Genomic DNA, 14,232 nt, shown 5'->3' on the forward strand with positions numbered 1-14,232 from the left:
TTTGTTTACTCAGCCCTTGCCATTCCTCAGAATACACAAGACTCGCAGGCCGCTGTTTATCTTCTTGAGGAAAAGATCCAGGGACCTTTCATCAAGTATATTAACAACAACAGTGCTTCCCCAAGGAAAGGCCTGTCGTCATCTCAGCTTGACATTGCCAATTTTCTTTGTTTTGCTCAACACACTCAGTTCACTCTCACGCAAGGCTTAGTGTTTCTATCGGACTTTCAAGGTATGTTTTTATATTCTGTTCTCAATGACGTTCTGAAATTGTTTGGTCTCATGTCTAGGTTGTGGTGATTTGTTAACCAATCCTCAAGTTATGACCACAATGTAAGCCGCTATCCACACTCATTTTTTCGGAAGAAACGGCCCTAATGTATTATCCTAGAGATCATGCGGGCAATTTTGGTGAAGGGAATTGGACGTTGACCCTTGAGAATCTGCATACACTACATACTTGTAACAATTTCTGTGTATACTTCGGATTGAGTCTGTTATTGCAACCAGTGAGTCTTCTGATTGCTGTAATCATACTCTCTCATTATTCTCGCCCATAGAAATCTTGATTTCTTGAAGCTACCTGTTCCAGTTACATTTCTTGCAGTGAGTGTTCCGGTTGTCTTTCTTGATATGCATTGCCGTCCTTGCTATGTTCTTTTTGGTGGTCTGGATGTATATGTTCTTGATGTGTTTCTTATGGCACATCTTGTTTCTTGAACGTCGCTGGCAGTCACGCTGGTTCCTATTTTTAATGTTATACAATTGCGTATCACTGGCAGAAATTCGCTCGTGTGATCCTCGATTGATCAAATTTTATTTTAGGACTTAGCTAATTAACTATTGAAATAAATGTGGGCAAAATTCGAGAGCGGTGGTTAAAACAAAAAGTGGCCGACGCGCGGCATGTTTTCAACCGTAACCAACCGGCCACAGTAACTGTCAGGAAAGCAAACAACTAACTACACTGGCATCGCGAGCACGAATAGCGCGTTAACGGGGTGCGACAAGTAAATCTGAGCTAGAATCATTTACTCCTTGTTATCTGTAAACGGACAGAAACGCAGAAAGACGTCATTAGTGAAGAGCTAGAAGATTGGCACTCACCCAATTGTGAAGTTCAGCAAGATTGAGCGCTTTTATGAGTGGGACCGTGAAATCGAACGTACCTAATGTAGGCACAGCGTGCTAATGCCGCATGAACCATTGCCTATGCGTGCTGGAAGAGATAGCACACAGTAGTGCCATAAACGCGTTTAAATGCAGGTCAAAGATGCGCTGATAACGAGGCGGGCGATATTCGGAAGCAGGACAAGTCCTGGGCCAGTTAAAGTTATGAACACTATTATTCTTGAAAGTAAACCGGGTCGAGAGCAGTGCCATGGACAAGGAACTGAGCGCTTCATGTGGGATTGTTATAAGTGTGTTACTCACGGTGGTGGTACCCACTTGAACGTCTCCGCTATGTCTGCCCGTTTCCGTCATCCAACTAGGCGTCCAGGCAGCTTCCAGGCGTTGACTTTACTACATCCATGTGGTCCAGCGGTATAGAACATGGCTGAGCGAGCGAGGTAAGGCATGCATTGGCTGAGAGTCCGGAGGTAAACGGCATAACAAATGTCAGTGTGTTTACACACCAGTGAACGAAATGAGACCATATGGTCCTGAGACGGTCCAGGTCAAGAAGGAAGTTCTTCGTCGAAGGCCATCCTGAGACATGAGCAAGGACATAAGTTGCTATCATTATACATTGCACCCAGGTCATTGTCCGTGCGCTGAGAAATAAACGTTTTTCCCTATCAATCTGCGTATTGGTCCGCTTATATAAGCAAGCAGCTTTATAACCATAGCTTGGTTCATTTTCTACTAGTTTGTCCCTTCGTCGTCTTGCTCGTCGTCCGAACCCTTTGGTAGGAAAGACATCCACAAAAAAATAAAACATAAAACACAAACACAAAAATGCCATCGCCCATGGCTCTCAATCCGCCGTCGCCGTCACCCTCGATATTCAAGAAAAAGTCGCTGAGCTCGCTCCCATCCATGGCAACCGCAGCGTCTTACCTTTCCGCCGTATCAGAGGCAGATGCACGCGCTCGACACCACGAAGTCTCCCCGACATCGACCCCTGCGTTGTCCATGTCTTCCTCTGTCACATCCTCTTCAGAAGACACCGTTCTCCACGAGAACGATCTCGACGACAGCGGCCTTGCCTATCCCCTCACGCCCCCAACCTCTGAGCAGGTATTTACCACCGTTCATACAGAGTTCGGCCATTGCGCCAACGAAAGTTTCCGTTATGCCTCCCAACATACTCCCGAATCAACGCTTGAAACACACTACGAGGACCCGCCCTATTATATTTTCATTACCACATATATGAGCTACCTCATGCTCCTCTGTCTCGGACACATCCGTGACTTCTTTGGTAAACGTTTCCAACCACGATACTTCAAACATCTTATGCCCTACGATGTGAGTTGCGTTTATCTGGAGTAGCCCAATAAATAAGATTAGCTGAAACGCACATTTTCTGCTTCCTACGTAGGGTTATGCGCCCTTAAATTCTGACTTCGATTCCTTCTATACCAGACGGCTCAAACGCCGAATGGACGAGTGTTTCTTCCAGCCCGTCACTGGCGTTGCCGGTCGCACAATTGCCATCCTAGACCGCTACTCTCTTGATTTTAATGAATCGTACTTATACAGTGGTTCCAAGACCCGTGCCCTCAACATTTCATCATATAATTATCTCGGATTCGCACAAGCCCGTGGAGGCTGTGCTGATGCGGTGGAAGAGTCTCTCCGGCGGTACGGTGTTTCTACATGCGGAACGCGCCTCGAGAGTGGGACGAGCGAGCTTCACGTTATCGGCGAGGCACTGGTGGCTAGATTCATCGGCATGGAGGATTCATTGATCAGCTCCATGGGATTCGCGACCAACTCTACCTTCATTCCTGCACTCGTTGGCAAAGGCTGTCTCGTCATTTCTGACGAACTTAACCACGCTTCGATCCGAGTAGGAGTACGCTTGAGTGGAGCACAGGTCCGGATGTTCAAGCACAATGATATGGAAGCTTTGGAATCACTGCTACGAGAGGTTATCAGTCAAGGCCAGCCCAAGACTCACCGACCCTGGAAGAAGATTTTGCTCATCGTAGAAGGCCTGTACAGTATGGAAGGTACACTCGTTAATTTGCCTGCAATCATTGAGCTGAAGAAGAAGTACAAGGTCAGAACTCATCCCTCACCTCTATACCTCATTTAATTTAACATTGACATACTTCACAGTTTTACCTCTTCGTCGACGAGGCTCACTCTATTGGTGCCTTAGGCCCGCACGGCCGTGGGATTACCGACTACTTTAACATCAACCCACGTTCGGTCGATATCCTCATGGGTACTTTCACCAAGTCATTTGGTGCAGCTGGTGGTTACATCGCTGGTCCTAAAGTCCTTATTGATGCTCTTCGCGTACGAGGCCACTCTGGCGCGTATGCAGAAGCTATGACTCCTTCGGTCCTGACCCAAGTTATCGCCAGTATGGCTAGCATCATGGGTGTTGCCCCTCCTCCACCTTCCACCAAAAGCGCGTTGACACTCTCGCCTTCTTCCTCGACGGCCACCCTCAGAGCTTCCGACTCGGAGGAACATCCCGGTCTCGCCCCTGCCTCTGCTCTCCCGTCATGGCTGTCACTTCCCCTTGCTCTTCGCGATGGTTCTGAGGGCCACTCACGCCTGCGTCGCCTTGCCTTCAACTCTCGTTATCTCCATTGTGGCCTGAAAAAGCTTGGGTTCATCACTTACGGTCACCCCAATTCTCCCATTGTCCCTCTCCTCGTCTTCAACCCTGGTAAGATGCCCGTCTTTGCAAGGCTCATGCGCACACGACAAACGCCCATCGTTGTGGTCGTCGTCGCCTACCCGGCAACTCCTCTCGTGACAAGTCGAGTGCGATTCTGCGTGAGCGCTTCGCATACCAAAGAAGATATCGATGTGATATTGAGAGCGTGTGATGAGTTTGGAGATTTGCTCGACTTGAAACATGCATCTGGAGAGAGATGGCCATTGGAGGAAATTATGAAGAGAAGCGTGGAGCTGGTGAATATGCCATAGAGGGTAACTGGGCGTTCGGGGAGGGATTTGGAGATGTGAGATGTAATGGAAAGTGGAGAAATGAAGAATATATTATAGCGCGCTGCGTTTTGAGTACTGCAGTGCATTCATATACCTACTTACAGATTCGAAATGCGTTTGCATGTTGGGCTTTTTCAGACTTTGGGAGGACGGGCTGTCTTTCTTTCTATAGATTTAGGTAGTTTTCTTCGCCTTGTTTGCACGAACAAGGCAGGACTTATACATTCGTTTGCACATAATTTAATGTCCTTGTTATTGTGGATTTGTCTGCCTTGATTCTTGTGGTATGCGAGTGTTAGCTTTCGACCTTGGATGTGACGGTGAAGATGCGAAATGCCCAGACTGGCGTTATCTCTGAGTGCAGGCAGTGGGTCTGAAGATAACAAATTGAGTGGCTTTTGATCATGCGACGTGATCGCATATGGGTTGCTTCAGTGTGTTTCCAGACAGCGCTGAGATCCGGACACAACGTTTATCAGTGATAATACCCACAGGCCATTGTAACCTTTCCCTTTCCTTCATCTCCAACATCTGTGTTGATACCTAACTTGAAAAGGATACAAGCACCAGTGAAGGACGTAATCGTGAATTGCTAGCCAGCCACAATGCCATCTCCCGCGAAATTTACAGAGTTTATCGATGCGAATGCCGATAAGTTTATTCAGAGACTTGCAGATGCGGTTGCGATCCCAAGGTGAGTTTACAATAGACCTCGTTTCAGAAAGTCAGACGAGGTCAGCAGTACCGCACCGCTGCAATGGATCGTGATCCTATGAGCAGGAGGAGTCTCTTATCCTAATCATCCTCCTAAATATCTCGTTCGGCGATTATCTCCAAACGATCTCCTTTATTCTTTCATCATAAGATATACTGATCACCCTCCCCGTTTGTCCCTGCAGTGTCAGCAGTGACGCTTCCCGTCGCCCCGATGTCATTAAAATGGCACACTACCTGGATGGCGAGCTCAAGCTTCTCGGTGTCGAAACCAAGCTTGTAGACCTTGGAACACATTTCATGCAAGAGCAGACCCTTCAACTTCCTCCCGCCATTCTAGGAAGGCTCGGGAGCGACCCTAAGAAGAAGACGATATTGGTATACGGGCACTTCGATGTTCAGCCTGTGAGTACAAACATTATGTGTTAGGTTATTTGGGGAATCCAGACGCTGGAAACGTACCTCCCTCCGATCGCTATTATAGACCGCCTATGCGATCTAAACTTGCTACGATGGGTCCATGCTCTTGAGTTATTTTATCGCGAAAATACAGCCCTTGTCTTTGCTTTTATAACATCGATCAACAACTGACATTGCTTTATTTTCAGGCCTCTATCTCTGATGGCTGGAACACTGATCCGTTCAAACTCGTGATTGATGAAGCCACAGGCCGCCTTTACGGTCGTGGATCCACGGATGATAAGGGACCCGTGCTGGGCTGGCTCAACGTGATCGAGGCACACAAAAGCCTCGGACTCGAAATGCCCGTCAATTTGCGATTCTGTTTCGAAGGCATGGAAGAGACCGGCAGCGAAGGCCTCGATGACCTCATCAAAGAAGAGGTGAAGAAGGGCAAAGATGGCTATTTTGACGGCGTGGACTGCGTTTGCATCGTGCGTATTCTATTTTCTCATGCTTTCAAACCGTCATATGCTAAGTTGTTTTATTTCGGGCATTGTTGACTTGATTCATATTTGTATTTTATGTGACGTAGTCCGACAACTACTGGCTTAACACGCGGACCCCCGTACTTACTTATGGACTTCGTGGTTTGACCTATATCATGGTTACTGTCAGCGGACCCGCCCAGGACCTTCACTCTGGAGCGTATGGACGTGCAGTACACGAGCCTATGACAGACCTCGTGAAACTGATGAGCGGACTCGTGAGGAGCGATGGGAAAATATTAATCCCTGGCGTCGACGAGATGGTAGAGCCTGCTGACGAAGAAGAAATGTGAGTACTTCTTTGAGCCCTACTCCTGGAACTTCTCAAGTCTAATGGCTGAAACCGACAAAAACTCTATTCTTGTTTAATACGAATGGTTAAATTCGGATCTGGATTTACTTGTGAATATGGATGGATCCAGAAAAATGTACAACTCCATGGATTACACGATAGATGACATTGAAGTCTCAGCAGGGGCACCGGTATGTATACATATCTCTGGAGAAAAGGGGTATATTCTGAAGATCGACTCATTCGATGATAGGTCGCATTATCTTCGGACAAAGCTACTGTTCTCATGGGACGCATGCGCTACCCCTCGCTTTCCTTGCATGGTATCGAAGGCGCGTTCTCTGGTGTTGGTGGAAAGACCGTCATTCCCGCGAAAGTAACAGGAAAGTTCAGCATTCGGTAATGCCACTCTTGTTCGTTGAGAGGGAGAAAAGAAAACTGACACGACGCTCGCATGTGATGATCCATAGTCTCGTTCCTCCACAGACACCTGAGAAGGTCAACCCGCTCATTTTCTCGTTCTTGGAGTCAGAATTCGCAAAACTGAACAGCAAGAACAAGCTGGTTGTGGAGAGTGGTCACGGTGGCAAACCATGGGTTGCTGATTTCAAGCACTGGAATTACGAGGCAGCCATCAAAGCAACTGAGGTGCGTATCCGTGGACTTAGGCCTGTTCCCGAGCTTCTGAGTGAGCTAATTGGGATTGGGGTAATTGACAGGCGGTGTACAAGAAGACACCCGACCTTACACGTGAGGGCGGTTCGATTCCTGTGACACTGACATTTGCCGAAAGTTTGGGAGTAAACGTTTTGTTGTTGCCTATGGGAAGGGGAGATGACGGTGCACAGTAAGCCAAGCCATAACCTTACTCTTGTGAACGCGTACTGAATTAGTATATGTTAGCTCGACTAATGAGAAATTGGATCGGTCTAACTTCATTGAAGGGGTGCGTTTTCCTTGAAATTCGAATCCGAAGCATACATTATTAACTGCTGATTCATTCTGTAGACCAAGCTGTTGGGCACGTACTTGTATGAGGTAGCGGCGATCGCGGCATGAAGAATAAAGGCAGCATTATATATGTCAAGTAGGGAAGCAATGTAAGAAATAAGAACTGTGTTGGGGGCTGTATAAAATGAATTCTACCTATCATCGACATTACCTTCAAGTTGTTCGTATGATCATGGAAGCCATCTTACTCAAACATTTGAATCATCTAAAGGTTAATTTCTTCAAGCCAAATCCCGGGTATGAAGTACACAAACAACCTGAACCTACGAAGATGAACGTCAAAACTTACAAGGGGTTATCATTAAAATGATTCCACAAAGATACAAAAGAATGTTAGGCCGAGGATATTTTCATCCAAGGGCCGCAAATGTCGATTCAGGTTTCTTACCACTCCTTCTGCCACCGAAGCCCTTGGCAGAGGTGATTTTGTCGGCCACATTAGACGAATCTGCGTCAGAAGGCCCAAGAGGGTTGCGCACAACAGTGATTGACGTTTCTTTCTCAGCTTTACTCCCGTTCCTCTTAGCTTTCCCATCATCCAAATGCTCCGACCCATCGAAGTCAGCAACGATTCCTCCATCGCCAGCCTGAGTACTTCCACCGAATATGCGATCTCGTGCCGCTTTGTATTGTGCCTCTCGTTCTGCGAGAGTGTGGCGAGATGAGTATGAATCTTGAGAAGAATTGGATGTAATAGAAGAGCCTGATACAGGCGACGGGCGCTTTAGAATTCGCATGGGTGATTGAAATACTGATAGTGGGGGCGATACCAGCGGTTGACCAGTGCTCGAGGGTGAGATAATGAGGTCTGGCATAGGTTCATTCTTATTTCTGGTCCAGATTTAAAAATTCTCGTTGAGTAAAGAGCGAGAAAAAACAAAGTCTGACCCTAAAGGGGGTCCTGTGATGGGTGGGTTGATGGCATACAGAAAACTTACGCATCATCCCAAACCTTGGAATTTTCAGGTTCGTCGTCGTCGTCATCGTTATCCCAGTCATCCGGAACGTGCTGGGTGGGCACTTTGCGCCGTGATATATACGTAGCAGAACTCTGTGGATCTGAGAATGTCTGATGAAAGCACTAATCAGAAATAATTGAGGCTATTTTGTAAGATGTCAGCATACTGGATGATCCCATGAGTCTGCAGATGTGCTTGCGCTGCCGATGGCTGCCATTTAGGATGGGTCACGGTATGAGTCTGAGCTAACGACAGCGCTGTCGCCGCGAATGGCGAACACCTAACCCCAGACTGGGAGTTGGGTTAATGGCTCTCTTCCAATTTGCTCTTCCGACTCGGAGTCATACCGTAACTGCAATACTACTGGCTACAGTCTGAGCGCTGAGCAACTGACCCAGTGGACGTTATCATGATAAGCCATCACGCATCATGCATCACGGTTATAACTTGCTCTACATCAAGTCTATCACCGGAGCTTTTTTTGGTGGGTCTCCTGTTGGTATAGAATTGAGTTAAACTTATCTCATGATCAAGTTGAACAACAGACTTGCCCCTCGTTTCATTATGGTGCGAGCCAGAATAGCTACTGATAAGAGCCCAGTTGTGTGGTAGGTGTTTACGTGTTCAGCTCTGTTAAAAATATATGGATGAAACACTTACAACTTACATCCCTCCAACTTTCGAGATCGTGACGAACCATATCTACATCACACACTAGAAAATCGGGGCTTTGTCGCCGTTATGCAGTACGTTGAGCCACTTTACTCAGGTACTGACTCTACTTTTATCGTGCAATCTGGGGTTTGAAGTGGTCCGGGAATATTGATGAGGAAGAAAGGTCAGCAGATGCCAACATTTTTCCATTTCGTGAGGTATGCGGTGCCTCATTTTCTCTGGATCCATCAGATGATCCCTTGTCGTCGGGGACATGCCTTGTTCTAGTAACGCCTTGAACCAGCTAGTTCGCTATAACGATATCCCTTCCAAAGCTCCACGGTTGAATGTAACCATCAGATGAAAGCCCATAGCCAGGCCGTTCTAGGTTACCTTTGCTTCTAATAGGGATGCGCAGTCATGGCCCGCTGGCACTTTTCGAATCGGATGCCATCAAACTGGCATCACCATTATCAACCACATCATCAACATACCTTTGACTTTCTCCGGATTCATTATATCGTGCACCCTTTGGGCTACAGCGCTACTCCTGCGAAGTTTCTTCGGTCGCAGGCGTTAAGTTGATCGCCGTCTTGAAATGGACTTTAGGTGGAGGAAGCATACTGTTCTCGCTCAATTCTAATGGTTTTTTGAATTCGAGTCGAGTCCCATCAGATATTCAACATCACTACCCGGGCATCATACTCTCCCAGTATTCACACATCAATCAACGACATTGTGGACATTATGCAACATCGTGGTATTGTGGTATTCGGCACACTCTAGGCGGATAAGGATAGACAGTCCAAACAATACCAATACTGACCTTCTCATGTCACGAAGCTTTTGTCTCCGATGACGTTTCACGATGGTGAGTCTGTAACCGAGTCAAGTCGTACCAATGCAAACCCTTTTGTGCTGAACTCCCCCAACTGACTGTAGGTCTTCTTGTGGTAGTATTCTGGGCGCTCTGATATGGTCACCATGACCATATCTGGAATGTAGGTTTCGAGCGCCGGACCTCCTTGCTCCAAGGATCTGTCACTGAATCTATTCGAGTGCTTCTATCATACACGTCCTGGTATGTTATCTTCCTCACCACCAAAGCTGGATATACATCTGTGCGTACTGTCACTAATGACAACGGCTCAGTGGAGATTGTTGACTACTTTTCCATACTGATCGCATACATTAAAGGTCCCACAAGTTAACTCTTATCTATCGACAATCACAGATCATCGACTTCTTTTCAGGGGCAGCTATGAAATGGAAAACGAGGCTTCAAGCTTCTAGCCCGTGTGACATGTGTTCAAACTCATCACAGCATGCTCATCCAATAAGTACGCATAACTAGGAACCATATCCCGATTCACGGAGACTATTATACCTCGCCTGATCAAGTCTTCTCCGCTAGGATAACGTACATTTTCCCCACTCCTGCTTTCTCCGCCCATCTGTTATATTAACTGTTCCGATCGAAATAGGCTATAATTCTCGGGGCACGCTTTTTCTGACCATGCTTATCGCCATGCGCAGCCGCCAATGGCCAACGCGTTTATATCCAAAAACTGTATTCAAGCTCCATCTGAAGCTACCTTTATGATCGCAACTTACATATACCCCCGATGTTCAAATTCGAGCACAATCTCCCAATCTCACCGAACTCGCCGCTCACAATCAAGTAACGAAACCAGGCCTACTAGTTCGGAACTTCTCTTTATAGACATGCCAAAGTAGCTGTTTTTGGCCGGGTGATGGAAGTTGGGTACGTGGCCTTGGCAATTCGTTTTGTGCTTCTGTGCTTTTCCGATTTTCACCGCACAGAGAGAGTAAGAGACTTGGGGCGTTCAAACGCCACTGGCGTCATTGTCTAATTGTCGCAGTATCTTCCTTCTTTGACAGACGTACGGCTTTTCCCGATATCGTCTGTTTCTCGATTGACTCGAAGAATCACTCACTTGCGGTGTCTAAACTCGAGGTCGTCGGAGTCGTGAGCTTGGCGACGCCATCTGTCACCCCGCCCCACGGTAACTTCAAAGGACTTAATTCACTGTTCTTTTCTGATGCGTGCCTGTGTTTGACTAATGGATATTTTATGACCCAAATCATATGATGAGCGCTGAACCGTAGCCATAGACTTGGAGAGGTCCAAGAGTACGGATCGTAACCTTTGTCTACTAGCATCCGCTAGTCTTTGATATCAGATCGAATACACATGTTCTGCTTGCTTGTAGCTTTTGCATCGATCGAACTTTAATATAGATCAAATGATTGAATAGACGCCACATCTGTCCCTCCCTTGTCACCCGCATCAGTGAAATATAGGTGTGAGCACAAAACGATTTAATTTTAGAACTTCCATGCCAAGTTCATACAACTCGTAAGATGATATCCAAGTAAGAAATACGTATACAACGCTTGCGTTTCATTCGTCGAGAGGATCGAGTATCTATACACAGAAAAATATACAGCATATCCTGGCCTTTCTTTCGTTCTGTTCTATTTCCCAGTCATCACATGTCAGTAGTCACCGTGATGGCCTTGTCAACGACATGCTCCGCAGCACCCGTCGTTTCAGAGACGAGTTTCCTCTGCGTTTCTCCATCCTTGTTCTTGTAGAAGACGATGTCGCCGTCGTCTTCGATAAAGCAGCACTCTGTGAAGGTGCGGTAGAGAGCACGGAATGTGTTCTGCATGCAATCCAGGCCAAGAGTAAAGCGTTTGACGCAATGAGCGAAATGAAGAGACGAAAGGGAATAGGCGTAAAAACGCACCGTAGAATCGTAATTGTAGTTCTCCCTAAGCACGCTTTTAACATGTTCCGTGACCTGAGGTTGGTTATCTAAGTCTCTACGTGAGCACAAATACAAATGACGAAGGAAGCTTCGACTCGGAGCATAACAGGAAAAAACTTACAGAAGGGGATCATGGAGAAGAAATGGTGTGCGACGTGGTCATGGGACACCTTTGAGACAGCGTATGAATTTTAGCCAGGGCAAGGACCAAAAAAAGAGCGGGTGATGTTATACTCACGTTGTGCAAGAAAAAGCGGCCTAGATACCCAAGGAGAGGACGGTCCACGGTGGCGGCGGCACCGCGGAGGAAAGACCACTCCTTCGTACGGTAGTGCGGTATCGTCGGGTCAGAATGGTGGAGATATGTCAACATAACGATCCAGTGGTTGGCGAACTGGTTCCAGTGGCGGTTAGGAACAGGTTCTCAGAGAATTATGAATAACCCAAAATGCTTACCAGGTAAGGGACAAAATAAAACTTGATAAAGGTGGATATCCCAACGTTCGAGATATAGTATGACAATACAGCGGACATGACAGAAAGACCAAAGTTAGAGGCGATGATACCCCTGCGTTCATGGGGCTTGAAGAGAGGCGAGTCGGGAGAGAAGTGCTGTGAAGGGGAGTTAGAATACTGGACTGCAATAGCAAAACTTTTGATAAAAGAAGCGAACGTACGTTAGTACCGTCTGGGTACATCGGGGACCCCATAGCGTTTGTGAACAGATAAAATTGCCATCCCATGAGTTGCATGGCCAGCATACGGAAGAGGGTGTAAATAGGCGTCTCTTCAAATATATCGTGATAATCCGATACATGTGCTTTCGAGGCCGGAGGGAGCTTGTAGTCGGTACGAGTACGGGGAACAAAGTTTTCATCTTTCTCAAGCCAGCCAGTCGCTTTCTGTAAAGAAAACGTCGTTGTCAATGTGGCAAGATCAATCAGGCAACGCAGGTACCAACATGATGAGCATGATGAGTGGATCTCCAGGAATAATAGGGAACAAGAAGGAACTGTAAATGATTGATTAAAGACAGTATACATTCGGGAGGCATTCCTTACGTACAGTGTGAAGGGCGTAGCCGACGCTGTGGTTGATCCAATTATATTGAGACAAAGTGCCGTGACCGGCTTCGTGGCCGAGACACCACCAGCCAGCGAAGGCCACACCTTGCCACCACCAATAGGTGGACCAGAGAGTCCATTTTACGACTTGTGCGGAGCGGGAGCTGAAGCCATATTGGTCGACGATGGTGCGGGAAAGAGGGTCTATGTAGGTGGCAAGCTTGTAGAAAAGTGCGGTAAAGAAAACGTCGCGGCACACGTAGTACATGGCCTTGAGGGTCGACTTCTTGTAGAGGTGCTTGGGGATGGAGGCATGTATTTCTGCGAGAGTTACCTGTAGGATAAGATGGTTAGTGATCGATGGCTGAGGATGGACGGACATGAAGTGACCTTGGGAGGCTCGAAAGGAGTAAGCTTGCGCTGAGCGTACTCTGGGGCATCTTTGAAGATGGACATGATGAGTTACCTGTGAGGTGTGGCAGATAGATAGAAGATAATTCCAGGCAAACCTTGCTGGACTTAGGACAAGAAAGTGGATGGAGTATAAATAATAGACTCGGACCTGGTAAAGAGTATAATTTATCATTTAGACCTCACTATACACGCAGAGGAATACATACCGTAAGAGAAGGCGTGCCTCATGTCTGTAAGGCTTGGGGATGGGAACTGGCATGTCTAAAGGCGAGAGTAAATGTCGGATGCAGATCAAGCACCGTGGACGTGTGGCAGTCACCCGCTCCGTTTAGAGTAGAGGACCCCAAGCACTGCCGCACAGCCACTGCCAGATCCAGAGGCAGATCTATAGCACATCCAGATCGGGATGCATCTAATATCGGCCGTGTTCGGCTGGCCTCGGTCACGCCAGCCGAGGGGAAGCAGGGTCGGGCTGGCTTGGTTTCATCCGTCATCCTAGATCAGACGGGCGTGTATATTGTTATGAGACGGACGTATATTATTATGAATACCCTACACACTGCTGGTGCCAATTCGCCAAATACGCCATCGTGTATCAAGCCCGCAAACGTTCGTGCAATGCCACTACATTGTCAACCGACGCGTTTAAATCTCGTACTCTGGCACAACGAGGTTCCTCAACATGCTTCGACTGGCAGGTCCTTCATTTCCGCCAGAATACACTCAGTCCAGTGTGAGAGTCATCAAGGAGATTGCACTAAATCAGATTTACGATACATTCTGATCTCGCTCGTTGGAGCAATCATAACGCGCTAAGATCAGAGCTTCACTTTATTCTTCTTCAGCTATAGTCTTGAGTCAGCTCCACAACCTGCGGACACTTGCTCTAGCACCTGACCTCGCTCTATTCCCCGGTAGGACAGTGGTCTACATTATTTTACGACACTCCGCAGTAGAGTGAGCATTATTTCTCCTTTAACCACTACAACGTCCTCAAAGTCGCATTAAAAGTATTCACCATCCAATAGGAGCGCAATAAGTATCAACCCATGCGAATGGTTCCCCTTATCCTCGCTAATAACAATTAAGTTTCGTATTCTCAGAAGAAGAACCTGGAAACGATGGGTGTCTACCGCATTCTCTGTCCCGCGACAACCCTGGCGAATAGCTCTCACTTCTTGATGAGACAGCTCCGAGCCTCCCGATCCGATGAATCCGTGTCTCCACTAATCAATCTTGGCGTGGAAG

The 14,232-nt window shown here is 47.2% G+C and overlaps 7 protein-coding genes across 7 annotated transcripts; 4 read left to right on the forward strand and 3 right to left on the reverse strand.

The window, feature by feature from the left end:
* Window positions 1–960: 960 nt before the first annotated feature.
* SERLADRAFT_463875 (uncharacterized protein) lies at window positions 961–1,650 on the forward strand (the record flags this gene model as incomplete). The annotated part of the gene is made up of 1 exon (XM_007316747.1): window positions 961–1,650. The coding sequence occupies one exon, from the start codon at window positions 1,261–1,263 to the stop codon at window positions 1,549–1,551; it is 291 nt and encodes a 96-aa protein (XP_007316809.1).
* Window positions 1,651–1,737: 87 nt separating this feature from the next.
* SERLADRAFT_463879 (uncharacterized protein) lies at window positions 1,738–4,445 on the forward strand (the record flags this gene model as incomplete). The annotated part of the gene is made up of 3 exons (XM_007316748.1): window positions 1,738–2,472; window positions 2,546–3,229; window positions 3,289–4,445. 3 exons carry the CDS (start codon window positions 1,960–1,962, stop codon window positions 4,111–4,113), a joined length of 2,022 nt encoding a protein of 673 aa, XP_007316810.1.
* A 140-nt stretch (window positions 4,446–4,585) lies between these two features.
* SERLADRAFT_463883 (uncharacterized protein) lies at window positions 4,586–7,288 on the forward strand (the record flags this gene model as incomplete). Its single annotated transcript, XM_007316749.1, has 10 exons — window positions 4,586–4,828; window positions 5,034–5,253; window positions 5,457–5,741; window positions 5,843–6,084; window positions 6,218–6,278; window positions 6,341–6,486; window positions 6,558–6,737; window positions 6,809–6,934; window positions 6,991–7,033; window positions 7,096–7,288. 10 exons carry the CDS (start codon window positions 4,740–4,742, stop codon window positions 7,144–7,146), a joined length of 1,443 nt encoding a protein of 480 aa, XP_007316811.1.
* Window positions 7,289–7,299: 11 nt separating this feature from the next.
* SERLADRAFT_414588 (uncharacterized protein) lies at window positions 7,300–8,299 on the reverse strand (the record flags this gene model as incomplete). The annotated part of the gene is made up of 3 exons (XM_007316750.1): window positions 7,300–7,929; window positions 8,037–8,167; window positions 8,224–8,299. The coding sequence occupies 3 exons, from the start codon at window positions 8,272–8,274 to the stop codon at window positions 7,449–7,451; spliced, it is 663 nt and encodes a 220-aa protein (XP_007316812.1).
* Window positions 8,300–9,220: 921 nt separating this feature from the next.
* Window positions 9,221–9,764, reverse strand: SERLADRAFT_385537 (uncharacterized protein; the record flags this gene model as incomplete). The annotated part of the gene is made up of 2 exons (XM_007316751.1): window positions 9,221–9,582; window positions 9,654–9,764. Coding segments are annotated over 2 exons (194 nt in total), but the record flags the coding sequence as incomplete, so codon positions are not given.
* A 541-nt stretch (window positions 9,765–10,305) lies between these two features.
* On the forward strand, window positions 10,306–10,876 carry SERLADRAFT_463888 (uncharacterized protein; the record flags this gene model as incomplete). Its single annotated transcript, XM_007316752.1, has 3 exons — window positions 10,306–10,476; window positions 10,536–10,734; window positions 10,759–10,876. The coding sequence occupies 3 exons, from the start codon at window positions 10,466–10,468 to the stop codon at window positions 10,822–10,824; spliced, it is 276 nt and encodes a 91-aa protein (XP_007316814.1).
* Window positions 10,877–11,032: 156 nt separating this feature from the next.
* SERLADRAFT_463891 (uncharacterized protein) lies at window positions 11,033–13,271 on the reverse strand (the record flags this gene model as incomplete). Its single annotated transcript, XM_007316753.1, has 10 exons — window positions 11,033–11,401; window positions 11,486–11,553; window positions 11,628–11,676; window positions 11,745–11,900; window positions 11,963–12,118; window positions 12,184–12,408; window positions 12,468–12,518; window positions 12,572–12,904; window positions 12,961–13,132; window positions 13,191–13,271. 9 exons carry the CDS (start codon window positions 13,024–13,026, stop codon window positions 11,225–11,227), a joined length of 1,281 nt encoding a protein of 426 aa, XP_007316815.1.
* Window positions 13,272–14,232: the final 961 nt, after the last annotated feature.

Source organism: Serpula lacrymans (genome assembly GCF_000218685.1).
Source record: "Serpula lacrymans var. lacrymans S7.9 unplaced genomic scaffold SERLAscaffold_5, whole genome shotgun sequence".
NCBI classification, from domain to species: domain Eukaryota; kingdom Fungi; phylum Basidiomycota; class Agaricomycetes; order Boletales; family Serpulaceae; genus Serpula; species Serpula lacrymans.